This window comes from Lontra canadensis, unplaced genomic scaffold (assembly GCF_010015895.1).
Source record: "Lontra canadensis isolate GAN:19392208 unplaced genomic scaffold, GSC_riverotter_1.0 scaffold59, whole genome shotgun sequence".
Classification (NCBI taxonomy): domain Eukaryota; kingdom Metazoa; phylum Chordata; class Mammalia; order Carnivora; family Mustelidae; genus Lontra; species Lontra canadensis.
The window spans coordinates 3,555,122-3,574,505 of NW_022631053.1; the positions used below are offsets into that span (position 1 = coordinate 3,555,122).

General features: G+C 43.5%; 2 protein-coding genes across 12 annotated transcripts in view; both read left to right on the forward strand.

Moving 5' to 3' along the window:
* The window catches only part of POU6F1 (POU class 6 homeobox 1), a 28,084-nt gene extending 25,316 nt beyond the window's left edge, over positions 1-2,768 (forward strand). For all 6 annotated transcript variants that reach the window (XM_032876767.1, XM_032876770.1, XM_032876766.1 and 3 more), the window contains one exon: positions 446-2,768. In XM_032876767.1, coding sequence (XP_032732658.1) covers positions 446-791 — 346 coding nt within the window. In that variant the 3' untranslated portion in view covers positions 792-2,768. The remainder of the gene's footprint in view (positions 1-445) is intronic.
* A 6,973-nt stretch (positions 2,769-9,741) lies between these two features.
* Positions 9,742-19,384, forward strand: part of TFCP2 (transcription factor CP2) — a 57,663-nt gene continuing 48,020 nt past the window's right edge. For 4 of the 6 annotated variants that reach the window (XM_032876786.1, XM_032876789.1, XM_032876790.1 and 1 more), the window contains exon 1: positions 9,743-10,589. In XM_032876786.1, the coding sequence (XP_032732677.1) occupies positions 10,468-10,589 (122 nt within the window). In that variant the 5' untranslated portion in view covers positions 9,743-10,467. Of the gene's footprint in view, positions 10,590-19,384 lie in introns of all 6 variants that reach the window. The other 2 variants (XM_032876787.1, XM_032876788.1) reach the window with 1 other exon arrangement.

Here is a 19,384-nt window from a genome sequence, read left to right on the forward strand (position 1 = left end):
GACCGTTAGAGAGGGCACCATGTTGGCAGTTATGTAGTCACATCAGGGCATGGTCAGAAAGAGTCGTCTGACTTCGGGAGGCTGCTGGGAGGCTGCCTGGAGAGGTGGCACTCATGACATCCAGGTGCCATCTCTGAAGGCCTCTCTAGACAGCTCCTCAGAGGACCTCAGTCCCTTGGGTATGAATGTTCTGGAAGAGTCGTTCAAAGGGCAGTTGCAGCACTGAACTGAGGCCATGGGAATGGTCTCCCTGGTGTGACCTGGGATCCAGGACAGTCTGAGGAGGCCGGGCTTGGCTGGGCCAGGGTGGTCACGGTGGGGGCGCTGAGGGGAACATGTAGTCCTGTGTCACCAGCCCTGAGGGGAGCAGTCCCTTGTGGAGAGTACTCACACCCCGGTGTGGAGAGTTCTCACCATCCCTTCCGTGGGTTCGGGTCACCCACAGGTTTGAGAAGCTGGACATCACGCCCAAGAGTGCCCAGAAGCTGAAGCCAGTGCTGGAGAAGTGGCTGAATGAAGCCGAACTCCGGAACCAGGAAGGACAGCAGAACCTGATGGAGTTTGTGGGAGGTGAGCCCTCCAAGAAACGCAAACGCCGCACCTCCTTCACCCCCCAGGCCATAGAGGCTCTGAATGCCTATTTCGAGAAGAACCCACTGCCCACGGGCCAGGAGATCACCGAGATCGCTAAGGAGCTCAACTATGACCGGGAGGTGGTGCGGGTCTGGTTCTGCAATCGGCGCCAGACGCTCAAGAACACCAGCAAGCTGAATGTCTTTCAGATCCCTTAGGGCTCAGACCCCAGCCCTGCATTCCAGCACTTTGTACTTTTCCCTTGGCCCCTGGCTGCAGCCACTGCCGTGACAGCACCTGTCATTCTGCCGCGTGCAGCTGTGCTTGTCCTGGGTCGTGAGGCTCCACTGTGTGCATGTGTGTCCACTGCCTCCCTCGGCTCCTCCACGTATCTCACAGCATGGAGAGGGCAGAGGGGCCCGCTGGAGAGCTCCAGGCTCCAGCTGATCACGCCAGGGGACCCCTCCCTTAAGTGGTGTCACTTAAAGAAGCACTTTGCTAATGTGGTTTTCCAAGGGTGAATTCTGGTTGGGAACCAGACACTCTCCATCCTTGGGGCAGGGCTGCAGCTGCCCCCAAAGGATCCCTGGCCCTTAGCTCTTGTTCTTGATGGCATTCTCTCTCCTCGCTCTCTTCCCCTTTACTCCTGTGTGTAAGTGTGGCAGGTCCAGCCGCTTGTCCCGTGGAACCGTGGAACCGCAGCCTCACCTCCCACCTTTTGCCTGCAGGCACACTGTCTCCCCAAAAGGACCCAAGAGGCACAATCCCGAAAAGTGTGATGAGCTGCTTGGAAGGTCAGGCTCAGTGTCTGCCTTGCCTTCAAGGTCAGAAGGTTCCCACAACCCTGGGGCCAGAACATGGGATCTCCTTTCCCACTCTCCCTGATTCCTTTTGGGGGGGAATTGCACTAAAGCGGAACCTTCTCATTTGTAATTCATGTTGGAAGGAAACAGCTTTGAAACTGCATCCAGACCAACCAAACCTTCCCGAGTGTGGTAAGAATGAGGAAGCAGGCAGGTGCCTTGCCTGCCCCAGCCTCCCAGGAGAGAATATGTCTCCCAAGGGGCAGGCTCAAGTTTAAGGTTATCTAGCCCGTCTGCATGAGATGAGGACCTCACCTGTGAGAGGCATGCCTAACAAGTTTGCAGTAAGAAGAGTTAAATACCAGGGTCAGTAAAGGGTTCAGTGGCTTACCCTTCAATGAATTAGAGAGAGGCAGGTTTTCACCCTCAAACACTTGCACTCAGATATGCTTTCTTTTTTGGGAGAGACAAGTGGGTCACAGCTGGAGCCCGGGGAGTAGCATATAATCCGGGGGGTTGGGGTGGCCGGGGAAATTCAGGAGGATCCCATCTGTCCTGGTCTGGGAAAGGAAAAAGATAATGAAGTTCTGGTCTAAATTAGGCCTGGCCATGCTTTCTCAGCTCCTCCCTTTTCTAAATCTGTCTTCCCGAGGCTGGGCTAGAATGAAACCATTTTCTCCTCTCCGGGAAGGATGGATAGGTCTTTCCAAGGGACAGAATTTTTGCAGTATGAATTCCCCAGGCAGGGGTTGGGGGGGGGCACAGAGTATCCCTGAAATGGCCCAAGGCAGAGCTCACAGGCTCCCTGTCTCTGCTCCTGCTCTCCCACTGTCAGGTCCTCGGGGAGCAGCTATCTGTACCCGAGGTGGGTCTTCTGCTTTGTTTCTGGTAGCACCACGCAATGAAGGGGATTTATATAATGTTTGTTTTGAAAGCACCTTTCTGGACGAAAGCCAGAGCTTACACAGGAGAGAGGGCAGAGATGATTTAACTGTCTGCGTGTGGTATTGTTTGTTTGGTTTTGTTTTAAATGAAAGAAAGACTGGAACTTTTTATATGGCCCAGTGAACCAGCTGGGGGCTTTGACCCTGCACTCTCCAAGGCATTGTATCTAGTGGGGGCCCAGGAAAGAATTTGGCCAGGTGGATTGAGGAACACACTTGAATTTGGAATGAGAGAGACCCTGACATTTTTTGTGTCCTTGGACCTGCTCACCTTCCTATGTCTAGATTATCTTTCTGTCTCATAGGCCAGGCTCTGACACTAAGGTTCTGACTGTCCCCTGACAAAGAGCAAAGCCTGCTGAGGGGCTGGAGTGAGGGGTGGGGAGGGGAGAATGGGGAAGAAGCACTTGATGTAGTTGTGTGGAATAAACAGTATTTTTCTTTTGTATGGGCCTGTTTGTTGATCCTTTACCTCGGGGGTGGGGGGTGGATAACAGAAGCCAGGGAGGTACCAGGGAGCTGTCTCTGCTATCAGAGCTTGTAGCCTGGAAAACCCCATTGCAAGAGGGCGAGGGTCAGTGCCCTGACCTTTCACTACAGAAAGCCCTGCCATGACCCTCCAGCCAGGATCCTCGACACAGAAGGCTAGGTCAAGAGGACGTGTCCTTTTTCCTTCCAAGACCTTAGAATTCCCTGCAAAGCCCACTTCCCAGCCTCTCTTCTCTGGGTCTTGACAGACTGTGCTATGGGTGTGCACACTCCTAGGCCCACTGTCAGAGAGCTGAGTGGATGGACTTTGGATATGCAACTGGAGTGTTTTATACCCACAAAGCCCCTTGCCGCGGGAGGTAGGGCTGCCAGGGGGAAGAGAAGGCAGACTGTTGGCTGGGGACCAACACTGTGGAACATTCTAACACAGAACTTCAAGGAGGGCTAGAAGGTTAAACTTAAACGTGGCCTCCCAGGTTATTATGAAGGTAGGCTTATCATGATACAAGGCTAGACCATTCACAAATAACTTAGACTTGATACAAATTTAGCTCTGTAGTGAGTGGATCTTCATTTGTGCTCTTCCTTAGGCCTGTAAGGTGAGGGGCAGGCCTGGCATTTGGGCTCAGAGCAGGGAAAGCATGACGGTAGTATGGGACCCTCTCTTTACTTGTTTGCCTCCGAGGAGTTGGGTTCATGCCATGCACTGCTCTCTCCTCCCCCTTCCACCTAGCTGAATTGGTGAGGTCTGGGCTCCATCATCAAAACTGATGAGAGCAAGGCATCACCTTTGATTCCACCCAACCAACATCCCTGAGCCGGGCCTTGTGCTGGATTCTAGATTGTGCTCTACCACTTCATGTCTGCCCAAGGGACCACTGGTATCTAATATTCTGATGCAAGGTTTATGGATCCGAGGAGCTTGACAGCATTCTGAAATAATGGGGCAGAGGAGTCAAATAGAAGCCAGCACTTACCTCTATGTAGATCTCACAACCCTAATGTTAGCTGGCCACACCAGGCTGGGACTCCTCAGTACCCAGGCCGGGAGCACAGAGCAGGTGCTTGATGAACAACAGATAGATCACTGAATGCACTTCCCATCCTCTCCTTCAAGGAAATAATAAAAGCTGAGTCCCTGACTTCATGCTGCTGGAAGAAAGCAGGTACAGAGGATTCTGTTAGCTATGTGGGGTTTAGACTGTGATATGTGGGAGTGAATGGAATCTGGGCGGCAACTGGCCCTGACCCACGAAGGCAGCTCCCACCAGGAGAGTTGGTAGAAACTCTTATCTCTGGCTCAGACCAGTTGAATGTGGTTCCTGGCATTTGGCCCAGGACAGCCTGAAAGAAAGAGGGGTGGGTTTATTGAGGACTACAGTTTCTATTCCCAGGTCTGAGATGTTCTTTTGGGTTCCTGGACCCAATTCTGATGTGTGTGTTGAGGCTGGGGTAGGGACACCAATAAGCAATTCTCAGGCACCAATAAGGTATCCAAGAATTCAACTCAATTCTGACACTATCTACCTGAAGATAGCATCACATTCCACAGGTAAAAAGCTCAGTCCCACAAGACCACCCTCCACTTCTGACACCATCACATGCCCAGGTTGTCACCTGTGCTTCTGACTGCCCTGCTGCAAATTGGAGGCTCCAATGGGCCCCTTCCAACAGGATACCAATTGTGAGTATAGGTTGTTACCTGCACTTCTGACCAACTGGCCATAAATTAGAGGTTCCCATGACCCCCTCTTTGGGTTGAATTAATTTACTAGAATGGCTCACAGAACTCAGGGAAACCCATTTACTCACTAGATTACCACTTTATTACAAAGGTTATTAAGGGATACAAATCAACATCCCTATGAACAGAAACATATGGCAAGATCCAGAACAAAGGAGCTTTTATGTTCACAGAGCTTGGGGCCCTGGCACAGTGGCACATGGAACTATTGTATTTCTCAACCTGGAAGCTCTCTGAACACCCTCCTTTGGGATTTTTATGGAGGCTTCCTTACATAGCCATGGTTGATTAATTAATTAGTTAATTAATCAACCATGAGTTGATTAACTCATTGACCACTGGGGATTGATTCAAACTCTAGCCCCTCTCCCTTTCCCAGAAATCAGGGGGTAGGACTGAAAGTTTTTTTCCCTGGCAACAGTCTCCATCCTTACATGCTTTCCAAAAGCCACCTTCCTCAACAAACGCAGGTGTGGTGGAAAGGAGCTTATTATGAATAACAAGACATCCAGTTCACCTTCATGGCTCTGAAGCATTTTCAGGAACTGAGGACAGAGACCAAATATCACAAAAGATGTTCCCATAGCTCTATTGTTCAGGAACCTCCAAGGGTTTTAGGAAGTGTGAGCCAAGAACGGTGGGTGAAGACCAAATATATATGAGACTGTATTTTGGTCATCCGGAGAATGAAAAAATATATATATGTATGTATATGTATATGTATATGTATATGTATATGTATATGTATATATATCTTATAAATCACAATATTGCAGATGTCCACTGTGCTGAGGACTGCTGTGAAGAGGGAATTGATCTTTTATGGACTGGAGAACTGGAGAAGATGTTGGCTGATTTCTGGATTACAGATAAGAGATGCAGGCTACCAGAAGTTGCTTGGAGCTGCATGACTGTGAAAGGCTTTGATTTCCTTTTCTCTCAACTACAGAGTCCTTCAAAGAAACCAGACTGGGGCTCATAGGGTTGTCAGGGGTGGGGATGGGAGGGATGTTTGAAGACGTGAAGAGTTAAAATTAGGTGGTCAGTCCCTCAACAAAGCCTGTCTAGATAATGGTTTCTTCCTGTATCTAGAAGAAAATGCCCACTAATTGACTGGGGAACCCAGGAACAGTGTCTGACTTCAGTATTTGAGTGAGAAGGGAAGCCTAGGGGATGGATGGGTGCTGACCCAGAAGCTTGAGCCCTCAAGCCTCTGAGAGAATTGGTTTGTCTTGAGAAGTAGGCAGGACAGGTGCTAGCGTCCCCTTTTGTCCATCATAATAGCTAACCCTTACTGATCACTGACTATGTGCCCGGTACTCTTCTAAGTACTTAACATGCATTATGTCAGTTAATTCTCACCATAATTCTGTAAAGTAAGAACTACTATTATACCCATTTTATAGATAAGAACTTGGGCACAGAGAAGATGAGGAACCTACTTAGGGTTGCTTTGTTTGTGAGCTGTAGAACCAGGTTTTGAACACAGGTTAGTTGCTCTAAAGCCTGTGTGCTTAATCTTACCCCATACAGGATGGGACTTGGGAATTGCTTTTCTGTCCTGATCTTATTGGTAGGATTTTCACATGTTTTTACTGCCCAGGGTCAGCTCTGCTGTGTTCTGTAGAGGAGGAAGAATTTTTCCTTTACCCTTTTAGGTTTTTTTTGGTGGGTCTATTAATTATATTGATATGAAACACACTAACAGCAAAAAAACAAATCTATTTACATACGTACAACAGCCCCATAAGAATATGAGACTCACAGGTGGTCAGGCAATTGAGGGTTATATGCCATCCTGAGCTATGGGGAAGGGGGCTGGGGTCTGAGACTTCAAAGGGGAGGAAGATAATTTACAGGAAGATGGGAAGAGCAAACGTTTGGTAAGCAAATGTTTGCCATGGCATGCAGAGACAATGGAGCCAGAAAGGAATCTGAACAGACAGGCCCTATCGAGCTTCCCATAGCTACCATACTTAGTTCATCTTCTTTGTAGTTATCTCTGATGACAGTTCTCTTCCTGGACTAGGCCCTCTATCTAAATTACTTTAGGCAGCTAAAGGGAAGATAAAAGCTCTTCTTCAGCCTTTTCAGGCCTTGACTGACTTTAGCTCAAATTAATCCACAAGCCAAAAATGTACATTTTGGGGAGACTCGTTCTGAACCCCCTCAGTTCCACCTAAACAGTGTCTCGTTTCAGGACATAATCTAGGGAAATGAGCCCTTTGCGTATAAGCCTTAGCTCCACCCAGTGGTCCGGAATACTGAATTTGGAGCTCTGTGCCACAGGTGCTCTAATTAATTAGTCATATTTATTATATCTAATAAGAACCATGATTTTCATTGTGGGATGAATTTACTCATACAAAATTTGTTGTATTGATAGGTGGTACTGGATTTCCAGGGGAATGCCTGGTGATGTTTTCTTGGAAGGAGAGCTCCCAGGGCTGTCCCTGAAATCCCTGTTTCCAGCCCTGGCACTCCAGTTTCACTTTTAGTTACCGTAAGAAAGAGAGAGGAAGAGAAAAGTCCATTCCCCCAGTCATAGCATTCCAGGAGTAAATAGTCTGTAAAATCTTTTCCCCACAGTGGTGTCGGGGCTCACAGACATAAATCTGGACACTGATCTGCATTCCAGTTGGGAGGGACCAAAGCTTAGGAATTACTTTTCATCTTACCCAGTTTATTTTAGAATTAATAAATGGTAAGGAGGACTTCTGAGGCTGTTAAATTTTTAAAAAATATTTTATTTTTTAAAATAAAATTTAATTTTAATTTTAAATTTTTAAAAAATAAATAAAATATTTTTTAAAAATATTTTATTTATTTGACAGAGAGAGAGACAGAGAGAGAGAGAACACAAGCAGGGGAGTGGGAGAGGGAGAAGCAGGCTTCTTGCTGAGTAGAGAGCCCGATGCGGGGCCCGATAGATCCCAGGACCCGGGGATCATGATCTGAGCTGAGGACAGCTTAACAACTGAGCCACCCCTGTGGCCTTTAGTTTGGTTCAGAATTTAAACTTAAGCTCAAACACTTCTGAGAAGGACAAGTCTGTCTTTTTCTAAATATTTTCCGAAGGAGAGGGCTCCATAAGATTCCTGAATATGGTAATTATCTCTTCCAAACATCTAATATAAATATTCCTTGTTTTATTGTAAATCCATTCACTTTGAGCCATTTTTCTGTATATTAAAAAAATGTTTCATCCAAGATATCCTCATGTGTGCAGTTTGATAATTCAATATTCTCACCTCCACAAGCTTCAGGAGTCACCTCCGAGAAGAATAAGGTAGGAAGCAGATCTTTTTAAGGCTAAAACTGTCCACAGAGAGAGAGTGGCATGATGGTTAGATGTCCAAACCGTGAGATTGGTCAGGCTTCGCCACTCACAAAATGGGTGATCCTGAATAAGCCAATTAATTTTTCTAAGTCTCAGTTTCCTTATCTATGAAATTAATCTAATCATGGTACCTTTCTGACAGGAGAGATGAGAGAATTAAATGAGCTTCTATACTTAAAGCTCCTAGTCTAGACTTTGGCACTGAGGAAAGGCTCAGTAAATGCGAGTCTCTCATTATTACACCAGAGATTTAGAGTTATTTGCCCAGATTATGCATGTAGTGATGAAGCTGTTAATTCAAGGAGGCATGGTTCCACCTAACAGGTATGTAAAAATACTCTGGATATAATGTTTGTTTACAAAGGATTTTGATTATGGCATCTCTCTTTTGGTTTCTGAGCCCAGGACCAGTTTGGTTTACTTATAAGCACATATTTTGAGACAAAACCTGGCTCAAGGGAAGAAGAAATGGTTTGGAGAGATATTGAAGAATGAAGATATTGAATGAATGAACCAAGACTTGGATGCCAGGGCTTATTAAAGTAAGCCTTGAGCCCTCAAAGAGAATCTTGTGGCTGAAACTGGGGGCATGCTGTTAACTTCACGTCAACCTCTTTTCTTTCTTTCTTCCTTTCTTTTTAAACAACAAAGATTTTATTTATTTATTTGACAGAGAGAGAGATCACAAGTAGGCAGAGAGGCAGGCAGAGAGAGAGGAGGAAGCCGGCGCTCCGCTGAGCAGAGAGCCCCATGTGGGGCTCCATCTCAGGACCCTGAGCCACGACCTGAGCCGAAGGCAGAGGCTTAACCCACTGAGACACCCAGGTGCCCCAACCTCTTTCCTTTCTTAATTCAATAAGCATTTTTTAAAAAGTCCTATTGAATGCAGAAACTATACTAGGAGATATGTAGAACACAAGCCTGAAAAAATATTTTTCTCTTATTTAGGAAATCGCAGTGTAGTGAAAAAGGCAGATATATACGACTCGAGACAAAATGTAAGAAGTTCAATAATGGAATACAACAATGAACCAATACTTTAACATATAGGCAACATTTTATAGTAAAAAATATCAGACTTTGGAATCAGTTCTGATTCCCCATGGCAGGGCAATTTAGCTGTGGCAAATTTCAGACCCCTAGGCTCCTTTTCCTATTGGTAAAATGAGGGTCATCATCCTTAGCTTTAGGACTATAATTCCAAATACAAGATTGTCTTGAGGATTACTAATAATGTCATAAAGTTCCTGGTGTATAGTTGATGCTTGATAAACAACGAAAGAAGGTGGAGCAGGGATGGTTATCCCTACTTTTCAAATGAGGAATCGAACTCAACGAGATGAAGCGATTATTCGAGAATCACCAAACTAGTAAGTGAAGACGCCAGCCTAAATCCTAATCTTCAGACCACGACCTTTTTAAAAACTCGAACTTCCACCCATCTCGTGCTTTTCTGCTCAAATTTATTAGGGAGAACGCAGACGATGAGGATAAACGGAGTCTTGACCTTCCAAGAGGTGAGTTTAAGGAAAGAGATTATTCCAGGAGCAAAGGAGCACCCACACGGAGCGCGAGGGAAACAGTGCAGACTCCTCCCCGAGAAGGAGTAGGTTGGGTAAGACCAGAGTGAAGGCTCCACCCACGCCCTAGAGTCCGGACTCCGTACACAGCGGAAGGCAGTCCTGCAGTGGCCACAGAGAAGGCCATTTAAACCCGAGACACCTGACGCACGCCGGGTCCTCTCCCGGACCGCCCATCCCATCCTCGGGGGCGGGGCCGTGGCTCAGCTAGCCTACTATCGCTGGCGAAGCCCACGAACTCTCTTCCTCATTGGCGAACTGCGGGGTGACGTCACGCTCTCCGGACCCGCAAAGGAAGAGGGCGCCATGATTGGTTGGCGCTGGGGCGGCGGGCGGTGGAGGACCTTGGCGAGTCCGGGTTTCCCGTGGATGCTGGACTTTCCCCTTCCATGTTCTCAGGCCGTGGGGGACTGCAGAGGGCGGGGAGTTGGCTCGGTGGAGACCTGGATTTGGTTCTAAGAGCCTCGGGGTTGAGAAGGGGTGACCGGAAGTGATCGTGGGACTGACCGGAAGCGAGGCCTGGAGGGGAAAGAGAGAGCGGGTCCCCAGAGGGAGGGGGGCTTCCCGCAGAAGGGGACAGGGGGGAAAGGTGCGAAAGCGGCGTGGGAGCGCCGGGTGGGCAGCGGGTCGCTGCTGCTGGTCTGTTTGGAAGGCAGCGAGTGACCCCCACGAGCTCAAGGGGAGAGCCCAAGGTTTGAGAGTACGGGAGTCCAGGGCTGCCTCGGGGGAATCTGGAATAGTTAAACCAAGGGCCCCGCGCGCGGCCTCCGAGAGCTGGGTGGGAGGGATTTTGGAAGTCGAGGCAGGAGCTAGGAGCCGAGGGTACGGCAGATTAGTTGTGCGGGCAGTGTGGTTCAGACTTGGGGTTGGCCAGGGGGAACTGCGTGGGAGATCTTGGTTTGGAGTTTTCGACAGTCTTGGCCCCATTGGGTAGAATCACACTACTTGCCTTTGTACAAGAAACGGTGTCTCCTGGGGCAAGGAAGGAGCCAGCATGGCCTGGGCTCTGAAGCTGCCTCTGGCCGATGAAGTGATTGAATCTGGGCTGGTGCAGGACTTTGATGCTAGTCTGTCCGGGATCGGCCAGGAACTGGGTGCTGGTGCCTATAGCATGAGGTGAGTGAGATTTTTCCCAGACCCTGCACCTTCTAAATAACAAAAGCAGGAAAGAGAATGGCGGGGAGGGGGGTGGGATGAGGAGAGGTATTTAGTTAAATAAGCTGTCTGCGGTTAGGGAACATTGACTTGTTTCTTTGTAGCTTTGAATAGTGACTATTGTGGAAGAAATGGAACAAGAGATTGTAGGCAGTGTCAAGTCTGTGCAGGATCAGTGGAAGAAGCAAGAAAGGCCCTTGGTTAGCAAAACAGATGAATGTTGAGAGGCTGTTTGTTGTGCCAATGTGGGAGACTTGGAGACCAATAGGGTGGTGTGTGTGTGTATGTGTGTGTCTGTGTGTATGCGGGTAGGTTGGACTGAAGTGTGTGAAGGGGCCACACTGAGCATATTAGGGATGTCTGGGAGTTGGGAGCTGGGGCTTAATGATGAATATGGTTGATTGCTTATTGGAAGGAAATGTGAGACTTTGGTGAAAAAGTCCACACATCTGTGCTTTAGCCAGCCTTTTTTGGATAATTGTGGGATGTCTGCCTTTTGAAACATAAACTACAAAAAGAAAAAGTATCAGGGAACTTTTAGATACTTAGAGACTTTAGTGTATCAAGTCAAATGTTGATAATAAAAATCTCCTGTGAAAGTAGCATAACTTCCCATGTAGTTTATTTGCATGCATTAGCTACTTCATCCCCCCAGTATAGTTTGTTTCATTTATGAGATGCACACGAATCATACCTGGAAATGTTGAAACATCTGCACCTTAGGGTTACATGGAATATAATTGGGTTTCCAAATGCATTATAAGGCTCAGTCTAAGTAAATGAGGCAAAAGAGACTTTAGAAAGTCAGTTTGAATTTATGAGTTTATAGGGAAAGTATGTTTTTTAATGGGGAAAGTAGACAAATTTTGTATTCTGATAGTGAGATCCTTTGAGAGTTATGTAATGTAAAATTCTTGTCTTTTTCCCTGCTAAACCAAAATGGATTTTCTTCAGTGAAGTAAAATAATGAGATAGAACTTAATTCTTCATCTTTAGGAATCTTTGCTTACAGTTAGAATAATAAAGGCTATCCTTGTATACACATTTTAGTCATTTTTCAGGGAAATTTAAGCGCTATCATGCAATGTTCATAGTGTTGGGAAATTTCACTCTAGTTTTGCCTGTCCTTGTTTACATAAGCCTACCCTTAAAAATAGAGATTATCTTGGTCTGAAAGTAAATGTCCCAACCCTGAGCTTGCACAGCAGTAGCCGACATAATATTTGACAATTCATGCTGTTGTTCATGTAAAGACTAACACAGCAAAAAGTTAGGTTTTCTTTGGATTATCAGAGGATGAAGATAGTTAAATGCAACTGTACTTGTAAAAATAGTTGACACATCAACAAACTTTATGTGCATCTGTTAGGTGCTTTCTATACCAGGCAACCTTACATTTAAAAATGCTTTCCTATGTCATACCCTCAGTGGTCTTCACTGGTATTAGCACAGTGGTTGGTGTATTTACACATTTATAATTGTTTTCCAACATCAGTTGTACAAGAGTTTTCGGACATCTCTTCTCTCTAGAGCACAGTGTGCCAAAATCTGAAGTATTTTTCTTTGTTTTCATCTTACTCTTTTTTATGCGTTTTGCTCTTTTCACTCTTCTCTTGACTCTGATACGAATTTAATCATTTGTGTTAACTTGCATTAATTAGACATCAGTTCTCAAACTTTAGTATTCATGAGAGTCATCCAGAGTATCTTTGAAAAGTAGTTTCCAGGGTGGAAACTATTGGGTGGCTCTGTGGGTTAAAGCCTCTGCCTTCTGCTCAGGTCATGGTCTCGGGGTCCTGGGCTCCAGCCCCACATTGTGTTCTTTGCTCAGCAGGGAGCCTGCTTCCCCTCTCTCTCTGCCTGCCTCTCTGCTTACCTGTGATTCCCGTCTGTCAAATAAATAAAATCTTAAAACAAAACAAAACAAAACATAGTTTCCAGGGACATCTGGGTGGCCCAGTGGGTGAAGCGTCTGCCTTTGGTTCAGTTTGTGATGCCGGGGTCCTGGGATGGAGTCCCACATCAGGCTCTCTGCTTTGCCAGGAGCCTGCTTTTCCCTCTGCCTTTGCCTCTCTCTGTCTCTCTCTCTGTCTCTCACGAATAAATAAATAAAATCTTTAAAAAAAAAAAAAAAGTTCCCAGGGCCTCATCTTTAGTGATTTTCTGGGGCACAGGCCAGAAATCTGATTTTCAAAAACAAGTTCTTAGATTTTGGTGCAGGTAGTCCAAGGACCACATCTCAAGAAACACTGACTAGAGGCGTTTTCATACACAAAGGCAATGATTCTTTACTCTTTGTGTTTCTCCCTTTAATTAAACCTTGTAATCAATTTTCCTACACCTTTTTAGGGAAAAGGTGCTCTTTGACAAGCTATTTGTTTTGTAAAATACATTCCCTGATGTATTCTTTTTACCCTAATTTGTGTTTTTTGTTGCATCTTACAGTGGTTTCACTTCAAATCTATTGTCTTATATTTTACAAAGATTCATCTTAACTAGATTTGTTTTGGACTCTTGATCTGCCATTGTATTCAGTAATGTTCTTTTTCTAAGTGGTTCTTTAATATTCTTACTTTTCTCCTTACATTTTAATACATGGAACAAGTTTTATAGTTGAAATAAGGGAAATTCCCTGAAAACATGCTAAGGGAAAGGAGCCAGTCAAAAAAGACCACACAACATAGGATTCCACTTTTGTGAAATGTCCAGAATAGGCAAACCTATAGAGACAGAAAGTAGAACAGTGGTTGACTAGAGCCTGGAGAAAGAGGTAATGGAGAGTGACTGCTAATGGTACTAGGGGTTTTTTTTGGGGGGGGGGAGATTAATAAAAATGTTCTAAAATAGTGGTGAGGGGAACCTGGCTGGCTCAGTCGGTAGAGCATGTGACTCTTGATCTTGGGTCATGAGTTTGAGTCCCATATTGAGTGTAGAGATTACTTAAAATGCATACATACATACTTATATAAAATCAGTTGTCATAGTTGCACAATTCCGACTACACTAAAGACAAGTGAACTATACACTTTAGATAGGTGATTGTATAGTATATGAATTGTATCAAAATAGAGCTGGTTTTTTTTTTTTAAGATTTTATTTATTTGACAGAGAGATCACAAGTAGGCGGAGAGGCAGGCAGAGAGAGAGAGAGAGGGAAGCAGGCTCCCTGCTGAGCAGAGAGCCCGATGCTAGGCTCGATCCCAGGACCCTGAGATCATGACCAAAGGCAGAGGCCTAACCCACTGAGCCACCCAGGCACCCCAAAATGAGCTGTTATTGAAGAAGGGCTCTCTCTTGGACTCTGTCTCACATAAAATCTTTTTTTAAAAACTAAAGAGAATTAAATTTTGTAGTTTGTTTATTTGTTTATTTATTTATGGTGGGCAGCAGAGCAAGGTTTATTGAGAGTACAAAGCTCCTGAAGAAGGAGGGGACCCAAGAGGTTTGCCTAGATTTTGTAGTTTAAAAAGAATTCTCGGGGCGCCTGGGTGGCTCAGTGGGTTAAAGCCTCTGCCTTTGGCTCAGGTCATGATCCCAGGGTCGTGGGATCGAGCCCCGCATCGGGCTCTCTGCTCGGCGGGGAGCCTGCTTCCTCCAATCTCTCTCTCTGCCTACTTGTGATTTCTGTCTGTCAAATAAATAAATAAAAACCTTAAAAAAAAAAAAAAGAATTCTCCATCTTTCATTTTTTTTAAAGTTGAGGTGGAATTCACATCATAAAAATTAACCATTTTAAAGTGAACAATTCAGTGTTATTAGTATATCCACAATGTTGTGCGACCACCACCTCATCAATCCAAAAGAAATCCAAAAGTTACTCCCCATTTCCCCCTCCCCTCTCTCCCTGGAGTCTGTAAGGGTTTACCTATTCTGGATATTTCACGTAAATAGAGTCATATAATGTGTGACCTTTTGTGTTTGGTTTCTTTCACTTAGCATGATGTTTTCAGGGTCCATTCAGGTTGTAGCATGTCTCAGGACTTGTGTATTTCATTCCTTTTTATGTCTGAATAATCCATCATATGTATATATTACAGCTTGTTTATCTCTTCATCCATTGGTAGATGTAGGGGCGGTTTCCACCTTTTGACTGTTAAGAATAATGCTAATTATCATGCTTATAAAGGAGATGACCATGAAATGTTTATAAGCATTTATTTACAAGTTTCCATGTAGCTTTCTTTTAATTGAGGTATAATTGATATATAACATTGTATTAGTTTAAGGTGTGGAACATAATGATATTTGTATAAATTGCAAAGTGATCAGAACAATAAGTCTAGTTAACATCTTTCATCATACATAGTTAAAAAAATTTGTTTTCTTGTGATGACAACTTTTAAGATCTACTCTCTCAGCAACTTTCAAATATGCAACACATTATTATTGACTGTAATCACCATGCTGTACTAGACATGTTTTCATTTCTCTTGGATATATTTCTAGGCCTGGAATTGCTGGGTCATATGGTAATTCTATGCTTAACTCTCTCTCTCTCTCTCTCTCTCTCTCTCTCTCTCTCTCTTTTTTTTTTTTTTCATTTGAAGACTTTTAGAGCAGTTTTAAGCTCACAGAAATACTAAGAGGAAGGTATACCCCTTGCCTCCATACATGTATACCCCTTGCCTCCATACATGTATACTCTCCCCTTTTACCAGCAGCCTTTACCAGAGTAGTCCACACTCTGTACCTATATTGATGAACCTACATTGATGTATCATAATCACCCAGAGCCCCTAGCTTAACCTTAGAGTTCACTCTTGGTGGTGTACATTCTGTGGTTTTGGAAAAATATATATTGACATGTATCCATCATTAGAGTATCATACAGAATATTTTCTCTGCCTTAGAAATCCTCTTGTGTTCTGCCTGTTCATTCCCCCCACCCCCACCCAACCCTGACAATCACTGATTTTTTTAGTGTTTCCAGTTTTGCCTTTATAGAATGTCATATAATTGGAATCATGCAATATGTAGCCTTTTCAGATTAGCTTCTTTCACTTAGAAATATGCATTTAACATGCCTCCATGTCTTTTTATGGCTTGATAGCTATTTTCATTTTTAAGTGCTCAATAGTGTAGTCCAGATGTATCACAGTTTATTCATTCATCTACTGAAGGATATCTTGTTTCTGTTCAAGTTTTGGCAGTTATGAATAAAACTGTTATAAAACATCCATGTGCAGGGTTTTGTGTGGAGATAGTTTCCGACTCCTTTGGGTAAGTAATAGCAAGGAATGCAATTCTAGATCATATAGTAAGAGTAGGTTTAGGATTTTTGTGTGTGTGTGTTTTTTTCCTGGTATTTACCCAGCATTATTATTTCTTTTAATTTTTATTATTAACATAATGTATTATTTGTTTCATGGGTACAGGTCTGTGATTCATCAGTCTTACACAATACACAGTGCTCAACACGACACATACCCTCCCCAGTGTCCATCACCTAGCCACCCCATCCCTCCCACCTGCCCCCACTCCAGAGTATGTTTAGTTTTTGTAAGAACCTGCCAAACTGTCCTCCAAAGTGGCTCTACCATTTTGCATCCCCCCTGGAAATTAGTGAGAGCTCCCTTTGCTTCACATCCTTGTCAGTATTTGGTATTGTCAGTGTTCCAGATTTTGGCCATTCTAATAGGTGTGTAGTATATACTAAAGAACTGTGAAGTTCAAGAACTGTCAAGCTGTTCCAGTTTATGTTCCACCGGCAATGTACGAGTGGTACTCTTTCTCTACACTCGTGTCAGCACTTCTTATTTCCTGTTTTCTTTCTGTTGTTGTTGTTCTGATGAAATCCATCCTAGTGAGGGTGAAGTGTGGTTGTGTTTTGGTATATTCCTTTGTGACCGTGAAGTTGAAGATCTTTTCATGTGCTTGCTGGCCATTTGTATCTATATCTTCTTTGGAGACATGTCTATTCAAGTCTTTCTTTGGGTTTTGGTTTTGTTTGTTCGTTTGTTTTTAAGATTTATTTATTTATTTTTAGAGAGTGAGAGAACAAGAGAGGACATGCATGAGAGCGAGCATGTGGTGGGATAAGCAGAGGGAGAGACTCTTCAAGCAGACTCCTAGATGAGTGTGTAGCCTGTAGTGGGGCTTGATTCCACCACCCATGAGATCATGACCTGAGCCAAAACCGAGAGTTGGCCACTCAACTGACTGAGCCACCCAGCTTGCCCCCGCTTATTTTTTTGAATATTTTATTTTTAAATAATCTCTACACCCAACATAGGGCTCAAAGTCACCACTCTTGAGATCAAGAGTTGCATGTTCTACCAACTGAGCCAGCCAGGTGCCCCATCAGCACATGGTCTCCAACTTATGATGGTTCACCTTACGATTTTTTGACTTTGTAGTAGTGCGAAAGTGATTTGCATTCAGTAGATACTGTACTTCTGATTTTGAATTTTGAACTTTTATTGGGCTGGGGAAATGCAATATGATAATTTCTCATGATGCTAGGCAGTGGCAGTGAGCCCCAGCTCTCAGTCAGCCAGGCGATCATGAGGGTAAACAAATAATACACTTATAAATATTCTGTATGCATACAACCATTCAATTTTTTACTTTCAGTACAGTATTCGATAAGTTATATGATTTTCAACACTTTATTATAAAATAGGCTTTGTGTAAGATGATTTTACCCAACTGTCTGCTAATGTAATTGTTCTGAGTACACTTAAGGTGGTAAGCTAGGCTAAGCTATGATGTTGGTAGGTTAGATGTATTAAATACATATTTGACTAACAATATTTTCAACTTAGGATGGGTTTAACCCATTGTAAGTCAAGGAAGATCTGTATGTGTCTTTCATATCATTGGTTAAATTTACTCATGCGTATTTTATTCTTTTCGATGCTATTATACATGGAATTGTTCTCTTAATTTCCTTTTTGGATTGTTTATTGCTGGTCTCTAGAAACAACTGATTTTGTCTGTGTGTGTCTGTGTGTGTGTGTTGATCTTATATCCTGCAACTTTGCTGAATTCACTTATTAGCTCAAGTAGTAGTTTTCTGGATCCTATGGGATTTTCTATATGGAGAATCATGTATAGTTCACTTTTTCTTTTCCTATTTGTATGCCTTTATTTTTTTAATTTTTATTTTTCTTGCATAATTGTTCTTGCAAGGACTTCCAGTACCATGCTGAATAGCAGTGGTGAAAGTGGGTATCCTTATCTTATTCCTGATTTATAAGGAAAGCTTTCAGTCTTCACCATTGAGCTGTAAATTTTTCATAAATGGCCTTTTATTTTATTTTTTTATTTTTATTTTTACTTTTTAAAAGATTTTATTTATTTATTTGACAGACAGAGATCACAAGTAGGCAGAGAGGCAGGCAGAGAGAGAGGGGGAAGCAGGCTCCCTGCTGTGCAGAGAGCCCGATGCTGGGCTCGATCCCTGGATCCTGGGACCATGACCTGAGCCGAAGGCAGAGGCTTTAACCCACTGAGCCACCCAGGCACCCCATAAATGGCCTTTTAATATTAAGGAAATTTCTTTTCATTCCTAACCAGCTCTGTGTGTGTGTGTGTGTGTTTTATTGTGGTAAAATACACGTAAAATTTACCATTTTAGCTCTCTTTAACTGTACAGTCAGTTCAGTGGCATTAAATACGTTCACACTGTTGGCACAATTATTACCAGCATCCATCTCCAGACTTTTTTCATCATCCCAAACTGAAACTCTACTCATTAATCACTAACTTGCCTAGTCCCTGGCACCATCTTTCCTCTTTCTGTCTCTGTGAATTTGACACTCTAGGAATCTCATATAGTGGAATCCTACAAATTTGTCCTTATGTGCTTGCCTTATTTCACTTAGCATAATGTCATGAAGGTTTTGCCCGGTGTTTTTAATCATGAAGATTTGTTAAATTTTGTGCAGTGCCTTTTCTGTGTCTGTTGAGATGATCATGTGGTATATTACATTGATCTCCTTATGTTGAACCATCTTGTATTTCTGGGAAAAATCCCACTTAGTTATAGTGTATAATCATTTTAATGTGCTATTAGATTCAGATTGATAGTATTTTGTTGAGGATTTTTGTCTTTATTCAGGGATACTGGTCTGTAGTGTTTTTTTTCCAGTGCTGTTTTTGTCTGGCTTTGGTGTCGGGATAATGCTGGCCTTGTAGAATGTTAGAAAGTGTTCTCTTTTTTTGGAAGAGTTTGAGCAAGATTGGTGTTCTTTTTTTTTTTTTTTTTTTAAAGATTGGTGTTAATTCTTTAAGTGTTTTGTAGAATTCACCAATGAAGGCATCTGCTTCTAGACTTTTATTTGTTGAGAGATTTTGATTACTAATTCAATCTCTTGTTATAGGTCTGTTGAGGTTTGTTATTTCCTCAGTCAGTTCGGTGTTTTGTTTCTAGAAAAAGTTTTTGTATCTAAATTATCTTATTTTTTGGTGTAAGATTGTGCATAGTGTTTTCTTACAATCCTTTCCTTTCCGTAAAGTTGGTGGTAATAGCCCACTTTCATTTCTGATTTATTTGTTTGTATCTTCTCCCTTTTTTTCCTGGGCAGTCTAGCTAAACATTGTTAATTTTATTGATTTTTTGAAGAACTGGCTTTTGGGGTGCCTGGGTGGCTCAGGTCATGATCCCAGGGTCCTGAGATGGAGCCCTGCATTGGGCTCCCTGCTCAGCAGGAAACCTGCTTCTCCCTTTCCCACTCCTCCTGCTTGTATTCCCTCTCTTGCTGTCTCTCTCTCTCCCGAAAAAATAAATAAAATCTTAAAAAAAAAAAAAAATA